Raw genomic sequence first — 19,870 nt, forward strand, 5'->3', positions numbered from 1 at the left:
CGGACAAAGGTAATGATCGGGGATGCACTCTCTCTGATGGAAACCAAACTGTCGGTAGTTGATTTCAATCGTTGGAATTTTGTTTTGTCGGGCAAATGGTTTTAATTCCCGGGATCCATATGTGCAGAGAGTGCATTACTGTTCCTTGCAACCGAGGGAGAGGTTCTCTCTTGTCGGACAGTGTTTGATCATTATGGGCTGAGAGGTTAAGTGTAAAGCCATTTAGGGTTATACCTAATGGGCTAATCTTGCATCTGCCCATAGTCCTTGGGTTTTTATAAGATGGCTTGACCCAGGGACCACTTAGTGTAAGTGTTGGGAACATATAGTCTATGTGATGGACTCAGGGGGTTCACTGGGCTCTCCAGTGAATTCGGTTAGGCTTTGTAACAAAGGCTGGGCCGAACCCATGTGACTGATGTATAGATCAATGCTTGGGTCCCACGCCATACAAAGAAGCCCAACTGGGCAGCAGTTTGGAAGCTTGTTGAGCACTTAATACATATTGGGCCTAAAGCCCATATCGAACTGGCTGATTTAATTACCCACTTAAAGGGGCAGATTTGAGATTAGGGCAAGCCAAAGGATTGGGTCTTGACCCTATCCATTCTTGGAGACCAAATTCAAATAAAGATTTGAATCTGGTAACCTCCTGATTAGATCAAGAGTGGGCTGACCTAATCTGTAGATAGAATTAAGATAATTCCCTATCCAAATACAGATTTGGATTGGGATAACTCCTAATAGGATTAGGAGGTTTCTTAATCGCTAAGAAAGAGGAGAAACCCTAATTTTGAATTACAAGAATTCGTACCAAGGGTTTAGCAAAAAAATCCTCCTGCAATTTGAGATAGGATCTCAGAAACCCTAGAGAGAAGAAAAGCAAATACGCCAACTTCATCTCTAGAGTTCTCCTCTAGCCGCCGCCATTCACTGCCTGGTTCGATCTCTCTGAGAGGGAAAGATCAAGAAGGTGTTATTGATATCAGTCTTTGCTGAATGGCTGATTGTGTACGGTGCTCTTCACGTCCATCGAATTCTTGTGAAGAATTTGGTTCGTAGGATGAACACTGCTGGTTCTGTTCCAGTATCACTGCGTCATCTTCAGTGGGAGCAGATCTTGGGAGTATTCTTTGGGCGTGAACACCGACGTTGGGAGATACCGACTCTCTGTATCAGGTATAACCCTTCCCTTTCTCTTTGGTTCAGATCTGGTTCGGCTTTGGTTCGATTAGATCCTTGAATATTGTATTCTAAAATCAGGGAATATGATTCCCAGTTGGAAGGGAGGAGAGAAAATTTTTCAAATTCGCCCACCCTGTTCCGCTGCATTCTTGGCGTCCATACAAAGGATCTCTCCCTCCTTTCACTTAGTGAGATATATTTGACATGCAACTTTGTAACTATGGAGCTTGAAAGTTTTGAAGCAACAACAAAACAAGAAGTATGGGTAAAGGAGATAAAGGAAGAAATCAATATGATTGAGAAAAATAAGACATGGGAATTAGTGGGTCGTCCTCAAGACAAAGAAGTGATTGAAGTTAAGTGGGTCTTAGCTCAACCCTAATGGCTTAATACAAAAACACAAAGCGAGACTAGTCATTAAAGGCTATGCACAATTGCTTGGGATAGATTACAATGAAACCTTTGCTCGGTGGCACACTTAGACACTATAAGAACACTAGTAGCATTAGCATCACTGAAGAAGTGGAAGATCTATCAAATTGATGTCAAGTCGGCGTTTCTTAATGAAGTGCTCTAGGAAGAAATATATGTAGAGCAACCTCAAGGGTTTATAGTAAAAGGACAAGAAGACAAGGTACTAAGATTGAAGAAAGCTCTCTATGGCCTAAAGCAAGAAGAATGAGCATAGTACAATCAGATTGATAGTTACTTCATCAATCAAGGATTAGGAGTCAAATCATGTCAATGTCACTCAATGAATTAGTAAATTCCACTCCCACCCAAATCATGTCATTCTTGCAACATTGATTCCCTTTGGTACTTTGGTAATTCCACAAGAGGATCGATATGCAATTTACAGGAAAACAATACCTTAAGTTGATTGCTAACATGAGATGAAAGTTTGTCAATAACCCAAATAAATAGTTTGATATCTCAAATATTGTTCTACAGTTATAATTGCTAATTATTTTGAAACATCATAATACAAAAGAAACCAAAAGAAAAGCACAGACTTGTCTATTGAGATGCATGTATCAACGTGGGAAAGTCATTGAAAATATCATATCATTCTCAAGACTATATAGCCTTGATGCATCACCATGGTGATAATAGTCCTTCTCTTTCTTCTTGTGATTGTTGAACCCATGGGTGTCTCGCTGACCTTCTCAGTCCTTCAAGCTCCATTGCAACCTCTCATAGTGGGTCTTTCCTCACCTCTCACATTGAGGCATCTTTTGGCAAGATTAGCAACTGCAGTAATTTGTTCAGTCTTCCCCTCGTCTACAAATTGACTATTAATGAGCTGAAACAAGCGATTCTCGTTCATCATTGAAATGCTAGATTTTTTTGTTCTTCCGATCTTTCAAAACAAATTGGTTTTTTCCCTGTTAAAAGCTCCACAAGTACCACTTCAAAGCTATAAACATCACTTTTCTCTGTTAGTTTACTGGTGTGGAAATACTCTGGGTCCAAATATCCAAAGGTCCCTCGGACTAAGGTGGTTATTTGAGTTTGATCCATAGGAAATAGCCTTGAAGCTCCAAAATCAGAGACTATTGCTGTAAAACTATCATCCAATAGTATATTTGCAGATTTGATATCTCTATGGATGATTGGTAGAGAAGTTGCAGAGTGTAGATAGGCCAATGCACTAGAGGTTTCTGTTGCAATCCTCAATCGATCATCCCATGAAAGTACAGAGATTCTGTTGTTTTTATGAATGTGCTGAGAAAGAGTTCCATTGGACACGTATTCATAAACTAGTAGAGGAACTTCAGTCTCTAAACAACATCCCAATAGCTTGACTATATGTCGATGGTTAATTTGTGTAAGAATAATAACTTCATTTATAAATTGCTCAATTTGGCTCTTATCCCCTATTTTGGATTTCTTAATGGCAACTATTCGATGATCAGGTAGAATGCCTTTATATACTGTACCTTGACCTCCTTGACCAAGAATGCAACTCTCATTGTTATTATTGGTTGCCAATTCTAACTCTTTTTCTGAATAGATCTTTACAAACTCTAAACCACCTTCATGTGAAGATAATTGTTGTTGTAGAAGCAAACCGCCATTTTGTAGAAGCAAACCACCTTCACATCATTTTCATACTACGATTTTTTAGGAGCATTACTTACTCAACTAATGAAAAAAAATGGCAATTAGCTACTTGACAAAGAGTCAACTAGAATAAGAGTCAATTAATGAAAAAAAAAAACCTTGTTTTTCTATGCAATTACCTAGGGAAACCTTCATTACCGGAAATCCTTCACTTTTCACAGTGCAACCACTTCCATCTCTTCTCCCATCGCCATAACTACCCCTTGGACAAGAACAGTAGTAAGATCCTTTTGTATTAGTACAGATGGCTACACAAAGATTGCTTTTTGGATCCTCACACTCATTTACATCTGCCCATGAATAAAATAAATAAATAAATAAAGCATTAGCTCAAAATTACATGTGCAGCCCGAATTGATTTACAACCTTTCAACCAAAATTAAAGGGCCCTGCATGTTCCTTTTTTGACCCATTACTTTATTCATGGTGGCAAGTTTCATCCCAAGAAGTCCTCGTATAATAGAGTTTTGATATTTTTAAACTGAAAAAGTAAAACAAAATAAAATATTGCATGGCTATTGGCTAGATTGAATTCACATTTCCGCCCTACAGCATATCCCCGCTGTGTATTAGGAATATCTCCCGATGATAGTATCAGTCCTGATGATGTCATCATTGGGAGATGTTTCCAATACACAGTGGGGATGTGCTGTGGGGCGTTGTGGGTTGGAGATGTGATCTCGGCTAGATTCTTATACTAAATTGATTTTAGGATTAATTGAAAATCCTTATTGGGCCAATGGAAGTGAGGGTTGGTCTCCTCCCCCACAAGGGACTGCCCCACAATGCCCCACAGCACATCCCTATTGTGTATTGGGAACATCTCCTGATGATCATTGGTTCTGATACTATCATCGGGAGATTTTCCCAATACATGGCGGGGCTGTACTGTGGGGCATTGTGGGGTGGCCTCTTGTGGGGAGGAGATGTGAGCTCATAATCTGTTCTAGGAGCCGGAAAATCAGTTTCTCTTTGCATAAGAATGCTGTTGATTCGTGGTATAGTTTATGGGATGAGAGCGGCATTTCTGTGCTTCTGGCGTTTCTAGTGAAGATAAGACTAGTGATCCTTCTTCCCATATCAATGTCAGTGTAAGTAATGGCAAAAAGTAAGTGAAGAAGCTCTTTGAGAGATTTCTTTGTAGTTATTTGTGCAAAGAAAGATGAGAAGAGAGGTTCTTTATACTTCTAGACAAGGTTTTTAAAACCGATTTGGAGAACAAACCCTAACTGGTTCTTAGGTTAAGTTGTATGACCGTTCAAATCAAATGGTTGGTCCATCCTCACGAAAAAATAAAAATATTTAAAAAATAAAAAAATGTTAATCCATTGAATGGTTTGAACGGTTCAACTGCCCAGGTCAACGGTTTGTTGATCAAATCAACGTTTTTTGCAAATGTCTGGTTTTAGAAAAAAACAGAACCAGTCACCTGACTAGTTCCCAGTTTTTCCGGTCCGACCGTCTGGTCCAATCCGATTTTGAAAACTATGCTTCTAGAGACCGGGACAGAGGAACTGCTCCTCACAGAGCACGCCTCACACCAACCACACAACATGTTTTAACCGTGCATTGGGAACATCATACCTTGGGTGCTATGCTTTTGCTTTTGTTTCTAGCTATTTGAGTGCTATGCTTTTACTTATAGCAGTTTTGGTGGAAACCAAATCAGCCCCCCACAACATCCCACAGCACATCCCCGTGTGTATTGGGAATATCTCCCAATGATGATATCATCCTTCTTGGTATTATTATTGGGAGATGTTCCTGATACACAGCAGAGATATGCTGTGCGAAGTTGTAGAGGCAGTTTAGTGGGGGCTGATTTGAACTTTTGGTTGGCTTTTCTGGGCGAGCTGTACTTATTTTTCACTGCTCCCTCTTTATAAATTTTACATATTAATTAGCAATAAATAAATAAATAAGGAACCCTTTTCCTAGTTAAATTTATATTGTAAAGCATAACACGTTAGAAGTGAAATCATACCTTGGCACCCATTGGAAAGATAAGGATTCCCTTGATAACCGTCCACACAATAGCAAAGATATCCAGGGCCATTTGTAGAGTTAGAACAGTAGGTATTCTCCCCACAAGAATAATCGGCCTTGTCACTTTGTGCTTCCTCACAAGTCTTATTCCTAATTGCCCAGTCGAGAACTATCGGAACTCTCACCCCAACGTTTACAAGATATTCCTTCTCATTTCTTAAATTCCATAGGTAGGGTGCATTTGAAGTGAACCAGCTTTGGTCAGAGAGAAAAGCGTAGCTGCATTTGCTGATATTCCAAGTGTAGGCATAGTTGGTTCTGTTGTCATACATTTGAAGCTTCAGAAAAAACGTATCAAGATGATTTGGTATTGCAGTTTGACAACAGCCAATGCCACTACAAGATAGGTCCGTCGATTGCATGCCATATGGACAGAATGAAATGCATCCACTCTGGAACTTCTCAGCATAGAAATCAGACATGATGCCTAGTGTGTTACATCCGATAGCCGTGAATCTGTTTCTGGTGTTGGAGAATCTGTATGCGTTTGGCAATTGGATGTTTAGACTGTATTCCTTTAACCTTCCGCTATTTTCCTCATAACAACGGATAGCAGCCAGCATGGACAAGGTAAGTTGGCCTTGTAGTGATATATTCAAAATGAATCTCTCAGCATCCATGAAAAAATTATGGCCATACAATTCCAGTTGGGGAGGGTCAGTGGCATTGTTGCAGAACAACTTAAATTCATCTCTGGCAGTTCCTTTTTCGCATGTCTTCTTTGCAGCTGACCAGTCGAACACTGGAAATACAAAATAAGCCCTCTTGAAAACCTTCCTTTGAACAAATTGATAACTTGGATGTTCTAATATCATTTAATAAATAATCTAGTTATAAAAGATCAGGTGTTGGATTGAGTAGACTGTAATAACTTGAATGGCTAATTGATCCGATTATGCTATCTTTTCTATTTAAACAGTACTGAAACAAGAGATCTTTATAACTGAATTCCTACCTTTGCATCCATCAGGGAGATAAGGATTCCCTTGATAACCTTGCATACAATGACAAAGATATCCAGGACCATTTGTGGAGTTAGTGCAGTAGGTGTTACTCCCACAAGCATAGCCAATCATTTGGCTTTGTGCTTCCTCGCAAGTACTCTCATTTCGAATTGCCCAGTCAAGTACCATCGGCGTTCTGAACCCAGTTTGTATAAGGTATTCCACGCTATTTCTTATGTTCCAGAGAGGTAACATTTGTGAGGTGAACCAATCCTGATCTGACAGAATGGCATACGCGCATCTACTGATATTCCTTGTGTTGGTGAAGTTGCCATAACTTCCTATATGTATGACTAAAGAGCTCAGATCCTTGGGTATCGTGGTTTGGCAGCATCCAAGGCCAGAACAAGATGACCCCGTAATTGTGGTATCGTTCAAGCATGATGAAGTGCACTCGACATAGTAGACCTCCTGGTTGAAGTCGTACAAAATGCCATACATATCGCAACCAATACCAGTGAATCTGTTTCTGGTATTGGATACCCTGTAGGTATTTGACAGTCTAAGAGATATGTCATATCCATTTAAGCTTTGGTTCCCTCCCATGTAACATTTGACAGCTGCCCAAATGGAGGTTGTAAGCTGACCTTGCAACGATATGTTCAGAATGGGTAGGCCTCTCTTGGTCCGTAAGGGAAAGTCACTAGAAGTGTTGCAGATCAACTTAAAATCTCCATTGACGAAACAGTTTGGATCATCTCCAATGCCAAAAGGGTAGGGGATGCTAGTGTTCCCGCATAGCTCTGGGCAGCCAGGCTTTGTGTGAGACAATGTCGATGCTGCTGCCTCTGCCTTCATTACCAACATCCCTATTGAGATGAGATAAAGCAACATGGGCCAAAGCATTTCCTTCTTACTGTTCGTCAACAAGATCATCGTTTTGTTCCTGCACGAAAGAGGAAAATAAAGCTTTTCGTTTAATTACTGGACCTCGCAATATGGACATAAGAACGGGCCGGACTGTAATATGCACGTTAGGTAAGCACAATGAATGAATGAACATGTAATAGCTGTGTCACACATGTCCCGAATTAATGCGCTTTCATCCAAACGTTTAAGTTTTTCTTTTTTATTATTTTTATTTTTAATTATTTTGACAAAAATAATAAAATAATGAATAATTACTATCTAACAGAACAAAAACATTTGGATGAAGATGAATTAACTGATAAATGTGTCACACAACTATTATGTATTTATTCATTGTACTTAAAGTATAATATTTTGTAAGAAGTATAATGAAGGCATACTTGAATAAGACTGAAAGTGGACTATTTAAAGTCTAGAAGAAATCACAAATAAAATTAGCGAACAAAAACCATGCCTCAAGAGAAAGTAAGAGAGAGAATTATAACAACAATAACAACAAAATTTAATAATAATAATAATAATTCAACCAATTATGAAAGGTAGGGACAGCCTATAAGTTTTCAGACCTGGGCCTAGGGTGGGTCCAAAACTTCTAAACCCATCAGACCTGGTTGGCCCAGTATATATGTCTTTAAGCGCAGGTGCCAATCCGGGCCCATCCTGGCCCATGTTCAACATCACAAGCAGTGTAAAATACAGCCTTTCCCTACCTTTCCGTTCCTCGGCTTTTTCCTTCAAACCAAACACAACCTACGGATTCAGGACACCGCCATACCCAGACTATCTAAGAATATTAAATTATTATTGCGCTAACTTTCAATTGATTGCATTATCAAATTCCTTTGTTAATTTTTATACCATTTTTGCATATTGCATGGTTCATGAGATCTGATTTGATTTTACTTTCCAGTTTCATAACATATCAACTGATCACGTTGTTTGGAACTTACCAACCTCTACAACAAAAACTTTAGTTTCCAGTTTTCGTAAGCCCATTGTTTTCAAATATATATATATATATAGCCTGCTTGCCTTTCACAAAGCTTGTGTAAATAATAGAAGGATGCTTATACAATTAATTCTGTAAAGTCGAAGTGCAATATTTGAGCCGTATTTATTGTTGGATTTTAATCTTATAAGATATTAAATCTAATAAGTTTGATTGGTCAATTATATGAGAAATTGTATCTATACATTTAATTGAAAAATTAACTTTTTTCTTATAAAATTCGATTTTGAACTTGTTTCACATTGAAAAATTATAAGCTTTGTTTTCAGTATTTTAATAGGAGCTGATTTAAATCCTTATAAATAGTAGAGGAGAATATGGGGGTTTGATACCGCGCAACGCGTGCGCACGTGTGCGGCGCAATGAGGCGCACTTTGCGCGCACGTGTGCGATGAATGGCGGCTTTAGTTTTGGTGCGATGCTGATCATTAATGAGATCAACGGTTATGATTCGATCAGGTGTGGTCAAGAGGCACAATTCAAAGTTAACAGTCATTAACTGTTAACTACTTTTTAAATAGTGTTCAAGGTGTCTTCTTTGAACCAGCACCTACTTTTCCTTCATACCTTTTCATAAACTATTTAAGGAGCATGAATCAGACTTCAAAAATACACATTTTCGAAATTCACTTTCTCTCTCTCTTAGTCCGATCTGCTATAGTCTCACAGAAGGTTTCTTCGGAGATTCTTCAATTTTGTTGGTTGCAGATTCTCGCCTAAGGTTCTGTTGTATCCTGGGAACGAATTTGCCTGTAACCCAACAGCAAACTCAATGAAACTGAGTGGGAACAAATAACGTTCTAAAGATAGTATCTCTAAAGTTACAGTAACCCCATTTTCCTATATCTATTAACTAGCTTTCACAGACAAAACTGCACTGCATGAAGAGTATTAAAAAGCTGCAATGATTTCAAATACACGATCATTAGTTATTTGGTTCAAAAATGCATTATATGGTTTCAGTATCAACCATTAACGAACAAAGAAAACTTTAATTAAGCCCATAAAACTAGACCAGTCAACAAGATATGCATGCAGGCTATTTTCATCATTAATATAACTACTATGATCATGTAGATACCTACCTATTCAAATTTAAAATTCTGTATCCAAACAGGGAAAAAGAGTTGTTTGCTCCTAGAGAATGCATGCCACGTATATACGAGCCTAAGAAACACATTGTTTGAGAAACCCTTCTAACTTTCAAGAAACATCTACATGCTGGAAGCTTAAAATCTGGATATGGAAAACTGAAACATAGATCAACAACAAATTAAACTAACCTGCAGGCCAGGGCTTCTTTTAGGCTTCTTTTCTTCTAGGGTTTTCGAAGAACTCTCATATCTAATATTGATTTCTTAAAAGTCAGAACTGGGTAGGGGAATTGAGGTTAGATTTGGGGAAGTATTATCGAGAGAATTAGTGATTCGATGTTGCAAATAAATAAATAATATATATTAGTGCTTCTAAGTTCGATGGAGGTGAATCGCTTGGATGGTCCAGATCAGCGTTTGGATTTTGAAAATTTTATCCTTGTCAACAATTAGATATTAGGACAGTTATTGAACAGTCCCAAACAATGTATTGGATGTTGATGGATATACGGAAACCATGGGCTTTCGTAATTCATATAAGAGGCAAGAGCAAAGCTTCCTCGCTTAAGAAACTCGGAATTTATCAAGGGATACAAATAAATCTTACAGCATACATCGGAACATTGTCATCGGAGTCACAGATAGGGGACCCACCTCGACTGCCTTGAATGTTCTGTACGTTTGCTATTAGATTGATTTGTATACATGCAATGTTTCTTCACTTACTTTTTTAAAAATAAATTTTCAGATTCCACACAAGGCGTGATGTCATAAACTTGATTCTTCAAGCAAAAGTAACGATGAGAATTTGGTTGACCAGAACGAGGCTAGAAGGGTTTAACTAGTCAAAACTAGATTGCAAGTTGAACCAGGAAGTTTTCTGGGTCAACAATTAACCGGTTTAACCTAGTGTTTTAGTTCAACTCGTCTAATTAAACCACCCAAAAACTGGTCCTCATTGGTCCAACCAATCATTCCGGCCAACAACAACATTAGCTTAAGAGGCTGGGAGTGGCATATAAGGCGTTCCAAAGTCTAAAGCCTCTTGTATCCACCTATCCAAAACCCATATTGCAAGCAATATAATACGTCTGGCTCATTTGTTTAATTAGATGTGCGAGAAGAGGCCCATAGGATAGGAATGGGTCTGTTCAAGAGTTATTGCTTAATTTTATGACAAATTCAATGGTACTGAACCATGTTTTATAATACTATTGTATCGAAAACACTGTGCTGTGGCACAAAGTATAATGTTTTCTTCGACATGGGGCCGTGGCTTTAAAACTCCTTGAGGTTGAGAGTAAGGGGCTGAGGTGTACCCAGGTGTGCAAATTGATTAAATTTGGATCACCTCTGATTGGATATTATCCACTATTCAATCTGATGTGTTATATATTTATAAATATAAATATATATAATATATATGTTATTTATTTATTTATTTATAAATATTTTATTTATATTATATTTTTATAAATTTGTTATATTATTTATTTATTTTTATAAAAAGCATGTATATATATATAAACATGATTTTTATAAAATGTAGTTATCAATTAATGGCTATTAACTTTGAATAGTGCATTTTAATCTTATCACCGTTGAAATATCAAAAGTTAAAACCGCTATTCTCAAACCACACGAGGTGTAAGCAAAGTGTGCTTCTAAAGTGCCTCATTGCGTTGCACACACGTATAAACATGTGTGCGCACGTGTTCCATGGTAGTAAGCCTCCATACTCTCCTCTTATATTTCTAACAAGTGAAAATAAGCTTATATTTAAAAACTCAAAATAAATTTAATAATTTTTTAATGTATGATAAATTGAAAACTGATTTTATTAAGAGAAAAAACGAGACAAAAAAGAGAATTGATGATATATAGATTCAAGCTTTTGAGACCCACGAAGAACTTCTCACCCAATAAGATCACTCCTCTAGTCCTAAGGGCCTATGGTAGGCAAGGAATCCCTAAGGATTTTCCATGCCAATTTTGATAACAAAGCTAAATTGAAAAGAGTAAAGGTCCATAAAACTTATTCCACCTTCAGCTTTTCTTTGAGAAGTCTTATCCCAACTAACCGATTTTACAATTCCCCACTACCTCTCCACTAAAAGGCTCTATGCTTCTTAACCAAATCTATGCATAAAGATTTTACTGAAAGGAAGTAGAACATAGTATAAGTAGAAATGACATTAATCATTGCTTTAAGAAGATTCTTTTCTTGCAAGTGATAAATACTGACTCTTGAAACCCAAGGTTTTTCCGTCAATACTATCAATTAGATGTTGAAAACATTCTTTGATTGACCTCAATACTATTAATTAGGTGTTGGATCTTTTATTGTTTTAATGAAGCAATGACCATCTCTACCTTTGGCATGGGATGGCGCAATTTAATTGCCATTTCCTGTCACTTATATGTATCATAGTTTTAAAAAACGATCTGAAAATAGAACTGATTTGGCCATTGCTTTCTGAGTCGACAGTTTAACCATCCAGTTCAAATAGACAGCCTGTTCTAACAAAAATAATAAAAAATAAAAAATAATTAAAAATAAAAATGGTAAAAGAACATTGAATGGGTCAATGGTTCACTATTCGGATCAATAGGTCATTGATTGATTTAACGGTTTTTGGTTAAGGATCAGGTTTGAGGTAAAACAGAACCAGTTGCCTGAACGATCCGATCGTCTAAGTCAGTGACGGTTTGAAAACCATGATATGCATAGTCAAGAAATGCATCCCTTGACTTTTGCACTCATAGCTTCTAGGTTATCTCGACCTAACACTAATTTCATATTATAAGAAAAATGGTATAAAAAAGTTTTGGATACTTTTCCCACAAGTTCTTTTTTTTTTCTTCCTTCAAATTAGCAAACTACGTCCTAGTGCTTCTCGTCAAGCTTTTCTATAACTCCCAATTGTGTACCCGTTTCACTTTTCACATTTTGTCTTTCAACTTTCCCTACATCATCTTCTAGTAGGGTTTGGAATATAAGAGGTGGCATGGAACACTTGGGTTCTTATTGTCACTAAACATGATGGGAAGAGGCCAATATGAAGACTACATGTGAAGGTTGAATGTAGTTTGTGGGATAAGTTGAGAAGCTGAATTGGTGAAGACAAAGGAGTGGTGAAATAGTTGTGATGGGTGCAATAGATGTCATAAAGGGAGGAGATGCAAAAGTAGGAAAGGATATCGGTGTAGTCAACTAGGTCACTATTGTTATAAGGAGAGGTAGAGGTGGTATTGATTGGGACCATTCAACAAATATGCATCAAATTGAGCTAACACTTCATCAAATCTCTCTTGAAGTCTAAGATATTCATTGTATAGGATAAAGGCCAGCACCCTGGGACTCTATTAATGAAGAAGCAATCAAATTCATAGGCTGAGAGGTGTTAATAGGATCATTTTGAAAAGAATCTTGTTCCATGACACGAGCAACTGATCTAGTCACTATCTATGAGTCACAGGCTTAAAGTATCCTTTATACATCATGTTTGAACGAAAACAAAATAAAAAAATAAAAAATAAAAAGAATCAAATAGCGATCATGGGGAATCAACCTCATGTTACTCAAGTGTAGCTTCTAAAAAGACAATGTGTTACTCTCAGCAACTACGCCAGTATCATGGGCACTATGGTGGGTCTCTTCTCAAATGGTTGTTGGAATAGTTCTAATAATACATTAATGATTGCGACATGTACCCAATATTAGTCAATAGGAAATTGTAGGTGTCCTGCAATGGCCATCAATAGCTTGTTCCTTTACCATTTGGCTACCATAATTGGGATCCTAGTCTGAGTTCTTTCTTTCACTTCTCCAAACTAGGAATCCTAAGCGCATTAGAGAACCTTCAACACAGGTACAAGGTCCATTGGTCCACCTTCAGCGCGCCACCACAGGATTCATTGGTCCTCAAACTTTAGTGTACAACCCTCAAATGGTGAATGGTTAAAAAACCTTTAGTGCTGCTTGAGGGTTCCTTGGTCCTCGTACTTTACAACCCTCAAATGGTAAAGGGTTAGAAAACTTTCAGCTGCCACAAGGTTCACTAGTCCCCAAACTTTAGCACACAACACAGTGAAATCTACACCAATCTTTCTTCCTTCTCTTTTTTCCCCTCTTTTATTTTTTAGTGATTTTTGGATTTTGATTTTGTTTGTTGTTTTTTCTCTCTCTCTTTTTTTTTTTATTTTGCTACTTTCTTGATTTTTTATTTTATTTTCCTTTCTTTCAAGATTTTCCTTTGAATTTTCTAGTTATTTAAAATTATCATTATATCTTTCATATTTTTATATTTTTTATTATTTTTACCTTTAAATTATTATTCCTTTTATTTATTTTAATCTTGCACCACTTCTGTTAATACTTGGACCGTAGTAACCTTCCATCTTCCCCTTTCTTCCCCCCTTTTCTTTTTAATTTTTTCCTCTTTTAATTACCTTTTTGTTATATATTTTTCATTTATTTGTTCTTCTTTTCTATTTATTTCTGACTTTCTCCTTCTCTCCTTTCTAACATGGATTTCATCCTATTCCTTAATCAAAATAAAAAAGTTTCTTCTCTCTCTCTGTTTTTATTATTATTTTTCCTTTTTCTTTTATTCTACTTTCCTTTAGGTACTACTTTCTTTTCTATCATTTCCTAATTAATTATGCCAAGATCCTAACAATTTATCTTATTCTTTTATTTTATTTTTGATTTGTTCTTTGGATTTTGTAAAATTTTCTAATCTTTTTTCTTTTCTTTTTGTATTCCTTCTTTATTTCTTTCATTTTTCTGTCCTTCTCTTTTCTTCTATTTTATTATTTTTTTATAGTTGTTTGGATATATACTTTTATATTGTTAGTGTTTCATATTTCTATTATTATCTTCCTTTCCTTTCTTTTTTTCTTTTTTTTGATACTATTTCTTTTTCCCTCATTTCCTTTGAAATTAAATTTTGCAACACTTCTTAATTGATCTTTTTCATTTCTTTTCCTCTTTTCTCTTTTTTTTTATGATTTTTTATTTTGATTTGATTTTTTTCTTTTATATTAATTTTTCTCTTTTTTATTTTCTTATTTTTTTTAGATTTTTATATATTTATTCTAAAGTACACCCTGCAAAGAACATGCAAGCAAGTAAAGCTGAGATAGCTAACGTCCTAAATGATTAGGATGACATATAAAGCGTGACACATGCAGAGAGGGTTTGACATCTTGATTCAATGGTTCCACAAGGTTGCTAGCCTTCTAACCTCTACCTATTGAACAAATGGGCTTTTTAGATTGGTAGCTCATAAGAACTTTCAGCATAGCCAACAAATACATTGATCCAGTGGCTTAAGCTTATAGCCTTCTCCTATAGCACAAAGTGATTCTAATTCTAATAAAAGATGATGTGTGTAGATAATGTGTGAGCAACCATACAAAGGGAGAAGCAAAGTATCAAACAATTAACCAACAACTAACAAGAACTAAGCAATTATCATTATGAAATAAAGCGATAAAATAAAAGCATGCTTTTTTTTATAGAAAAAATAAACGCATGCTTATTCATAAAAAAAAACAATTCAAGCAAAAATGCCTCCATGTGGGCCCCACCTACCATCCAAGAACTCCATAGCGGAGTCTCCAATCTATGAGCATCAGAAAACTACTCATTTGAGCTGAATTAGAGTCATCACCTCATTGGTCAAGCAAAATGGAGGTGATGAGACACCCTGACAATTATGTTTAAAATTGTTTTGGCTCGATAATGAGTTCAAACCCAAGGCACTAGTTAAACCAATCTAGGAGAGACTCGGATGAGAGAGGGAAGGAATTAGGTATCCTTCTCCTATGATCGATAGGTGGGGCCACTTGAGAACCTAGATGACGTGAACATGATCAGGGTAGAAAAGATATATATATTACCATCACATTTCTTAAACATCCAACAAAATTATGATGTTTGGAATGGGAGATTGAAATTCCATATTTAATTTGAGTTATTGTATATATGATTGTTTTTAGACAATATTAATTATATGTTCATTTCTTTCGTATGTTGTAAAACATTGTGTTTCTTTGGAAGATTCAGCCTCTCTACTACATAAATCTTTTTTTTAAGGAGTCATTTGATAACAACTAAAGTGGCATAATTGAAAAGCTTAATGCTTTGTCTTCCAAGGAGGTTGTCACAACCTCCTTAAAGCTAAAGTTCGATAGATCACCACAATATTTAATTTAAATTTTTCAAAAGTTAATCTAGTTGTCTCCATGTGTTAGAAAGATATTCAAGGGTTTCGTGAACAAAAAAGAGATTGAATTGCATAATGTAAAATATTAATTTTTTGAAAGTTGTGACAGGGTAGACAAGCAAACACTTTTAGGAAAAACTACATATTATTTTCTTGTAAAATCTTTTGCATGGCTTCTTCAAGGATGTGGCTCTTGATGATGGAGTTAAATCATATTATTATTTAATGTTTCTAGGCATATTTATATTAAACTTATACATGACATAATGAATAAACCAAACAAATGTGATAAAACACCAATTCAAACACCATAAACATAAAATGTAAAGAGGGCATGCACTTATTAATATAACATGTGTTAGACCATCTCAGCGAGGAAATTTCATTGACATTGTCATGCTGCTCTCCATGCTATGTTGCCCAGATGCATTATAAGGGTAATCACTTAATGATATAGGATAGAGGTCTGAGAAATTAGATAGTAAGTGCTCACTCTCTTCCTGATGAGTTGGTTGAACCCATGGATGTCTCTCCCTTCTCAACCCTTCTAGTTCTTCTGATACTTCTTTCATAGTGGGCCTTTCTTCACCTCTTACACTAAGGCATCTTTTTGCAAGCTCAGCAATTGTGAGAAGTTGTTCAGTATTTCCCTCATTTACAAATTGATTCTCAATTAATTCAAAGATCCGATTCTCTTTCATTGATGAAATGAAATATGTAGCTAGATTTCTTTGTTCTTCTGTTCTTTCAAAACACAGGGGCTTTTGACATGTTAAGATCTCCACAAGAACTACTCCAAAGCTATAAACATCGCTTTTCTCTGTTAATTTACTAGTGTGGAAGTACTCTGGATCCAAATACCCTAAAGTTCCTTGTACTAATGTAGTTATTTGAGTTTGATCCATAGGAAGTAACCTTGAAACCCCAAAATCAGAGACTTTTGCAGCATAATTATCATCTAGTAGTATATTCGCAGATTTGATATCTCTATGAATGACAGGTATAGAGGCTGCAGAGTGTAGATAAGCAAGTGCATCGGCAGTTTCTGTTGCAATTCTCAACCAATCTTCCCAAGAAAGCAAGGGAGCTTCATGCTTTTTATGGATGTGGTCAAAAACAGTTCCATTGGAGATGTATTCATAAACCAATAATGGAACTTCAGTTTCTAAACAACATCCTAAAAGCTTTACTACATTTCGATGGTTAATTTGTGAAAGAATGATAACCTCATTTATAAATTGCTCAATTTGGCACTCATCTACTATTCTGGACTTTTTAATGGCTACTACTCGATGATTTGGTAGAATGCCTTTATATACTGTGCCTTGTCCCCCTCTCCCTAGGATGCAATCTGCATCATAGTTATTAGTTGCCAACTCTAGCTCTTCTGCTCTAAAGATCTTTATGAACTCAAAACCACCTTCGTCATATGAGGATAATTGTTGTTGTAAAAGAAGTCCCCCATTTTGTTCAAAGAATTTTTCTCTTAATTTCATGAGCTTTCTTTTCCTTACGAAAAAGTATAACCAAGAAAAAATAACGAGGAAAAGTAAGATCCCAAAGCCAATACCTGCATGCCATGTTTAGGGATTATTAATATATCCATTACAAAAATGGAAGAGAAAGAGTGAAACAGAAACAGTCAATATCACATGATCGTTTGTTTAGTTAAGTAATAGCACATATAATTGAAACTGAATTGATATATAATACTTAAAGATGTTGATCTATATATATTGGTACTTTTGATGTGAGGTCATTTCCATCTTCGAGAAAAACATTGGCTATTTGAAAAAAGAAAACACCTTAAGCTGTTTTGGAGGTTTCTATATGTGGCGCAAAATCCCATTCAATTCTTTACTTATCTTTTGACAAAAAAAGAATGTCGGTTGCAAATACTCTATAGCCCACAGCCATGTTAATATGTCATGCACGAGAATCTTTAAAACAACCCATGCTGTTTTGCCCAAAGAGCCAAAGTTTTTCCCCATCTTCCAAAATATTATTCGACATGCTTATTGAATTAATCTCTTATAAGACTTTGTATTAGAATTTGTACTAGTTAAAATATATGTAAATGTCATAAATATTTTATAATCATATAGAACTACTTGTATTTAGGCCCCCTTTGCTTTTTGGTAAATTATTTATCTGGGTAAATGCAATTACCTAGGTGATTTTTTCCTGGGAAACACTTATTCAGGTAAGTGTATTTAGCCATATTCTTTTATTTCCCAAGTAAAAAAGGAAATGACCATTTTAACCATAAAAATCCATTATTAAAAGGGTCATTTTTGTCCCATATAAGTGTTGGAAACTTTTCCCCCAAGTGAGAAAATTATTTACCCACCTAGGTAAACTTTCTCTGGTCCCCACATAAATCGAAAAAAAAGAACATAGGATTCTTGGTCAATGGGAACCAAAATTCCATTGACCAACTTTACCCCCTCTCAAAATCCCAAAAAAGAACGCCCCCTTAAAATAATATGAAAATTCATTTCTGTACTAATAAATCTATGGTCACGATATTTCTAAATTTCATGAGTTTATGGTATGATATACAGGCTCTATGAACTTTATGAAAATCTATGTGCATGTCAAGTACTGTCTTGTCCATTATAAGTTGGCATGAGCTGAAGTGCAAACATGCAATTTGATAAAAATGAATTAATTGGTTGTTCTTTCTTTTTTTAATTATAGCTATTGGTATATCTTTAATTGATAAAGAAAATTTCTTTCTCCTGGTTTAGCACGCATGCAATGTCGTGCCTACATACTTTAAAGTAATTGGATGAAAATAGCTTGTCAAGATATACAGGTTGGTGTTAATTATAATTTCTAAAGGGATTTTTTTTCTTTAATGGTTGTGTTGGGAGTTTTTGAGTAGAGAAGAGTGTCATTTCTTGTTTTTGGACCTTCCAATAGTGTCTTTGCCTTTGAGGAAGGCTTATGGGAGTAGGAAGATTTCCTCTAATGGTTCTTGGTAGCTTATTTCTCAGAATGTTGCTCAGAACTTGAGTAGGTAGAAAATTGGGCAGCTTAATCCTGGAAAACCTGGAAAAGCTTAGGTCCTGTTTGCTTTTCGTTAAGTTATTTACCCATGTTTTCTTATTTTTCGGATAAATAAGACAATGCCGGTTTTAGCCATAAAAATTCATTATTATTAAAAGAGGCATTTTTGTCCCATCCAAGTGTTGGCAACTTTTCCCCAAGTGGGAAAGTTATTTACCCACATGGGAGATTGGTATCACCAAGGAAACAATATTACCTAGTCCCCGCATAAATCTAAAAGAAATAATAAAACAGCATGGGTCTCTTGGACAATGGGAACCAAAATCCCATTGACCAACTTCCTCCCTCTCAAAATCAAAAAACACTTACTCGGGTAATGGGTAAGTGTTTTCCAGGAAAGACTTACCCTGGTAAGTACATTTACTCATTTTTTTATTTCCTAGGTAAATAAGACAATGACCATTTTAGCCATAAAAATCAATTATTAAAATGAGTGTTTTTTGTCCCATCCAAGTATTGGCAACTTTCCCCCTGTGGGAAAGTTAATACCCACTTAGGAGATGCCTATCACTTACCTAGAAAATAAATTTTTCCTATTCCCAAAATCCCATTGACCAACTCCCCTCCCCCCCCTCACCTCAAAATCCAAAAAATGGAATGGAATAAATGGCATCTTGCTTTTTAATTTAAGGACGGAGTTATTGGAGCAATGCACTTTGTTTTTTCATTGTTCAATAGGCAACATCTAATCACTATCTTGATAGATATTTATGGGTTGTCTTGATAGGTAGAAGAATGGTTGTGTAGATAGTGGGTTCAAGCTTTCGGCAGTGAAAAATGTTGAAACTCTAGAACTACGAGGAAATTGTTTTTCCCTCCATGGATTTAGAACTCAATGGCACCAAATTCACACCCTCAATCAGTTTCAAAATGCACCCATGTCTCAAATGTGTGAAATTTTCAAAATGAAAATGGAAAGAATTGAACCATGACATTTTTTTTCATGCATACTGTCTTCTTACCATTAATACAATTTGTGTTCATTTATTTTTTGAAGGCATTTATGTTCATTTGTGAATCTTAATTTACATATTGCATTAATACACATGTATTTTAAAGAAGAGAAAACCTATGGTGCTGGAAAGACATGGTGTCGAAAGAGTTTTGACCAATCAAAAACCCATAATTTTGATAAATAACAACTGATTGCCTACCATGTTTATGATTCTAGTTTATTGGTAAGACATTTTTCAGATATCATATCTTTTCCATATCATAGTCAATCCCTTTAAA

At 35.9% G+C, this 19,870-nt stretch overlaps 1 protein-coding gene across 1 annotated transcript in view; it reads right to left on the reverse strand.

The window, feature by feature from the left end:
* Positions 1-2,280: 2,280 nt before the first annotated feature.
* LOC104590379 (uncharacterized) overlaps positions 2,281-19,870 on the reverse strand; it is a 29,999-nt gene continuing 12,409 nt past the window's right edge. Inside the window, 8 exon segments of the mRNA XM_088888248.1 lie at positions 2,281-2,380; positions 2,382-2,520; positions 2,523-3,267; positions 3,269-3,321; positions 3,375-3,599; positions 5,294-6,160; positions 6,311-7,110; positions 15,980-17,135. Coding sequence (XP_088744374.1) covers positions 2,281-2,380; positions 2,382-2,520; positions 2,523-3,267; positions 3,269-3,321; positions 3,375-3,599; positions 5,294-6,160; positions 6,311-7,110; positions 15,980-17,135 — 4,085 coding nt within the window.

Source organism: Nelumbo nucifera, chromosome 5 (assembly GCF_055504915.1).
Source record: "Nelumbo nucifera cultivar China Antique chromosome 5, China Antique-T2T, whole genome shotgun sequence".
Taxonomy (NCBI): domain Eukaryota; kingdom Viridiplantae; phylum Streptophyta; class Magnoliopsida; order Proteales; family Nelumbonaceae; genus Nelumbo; species Nelumbo nucifera.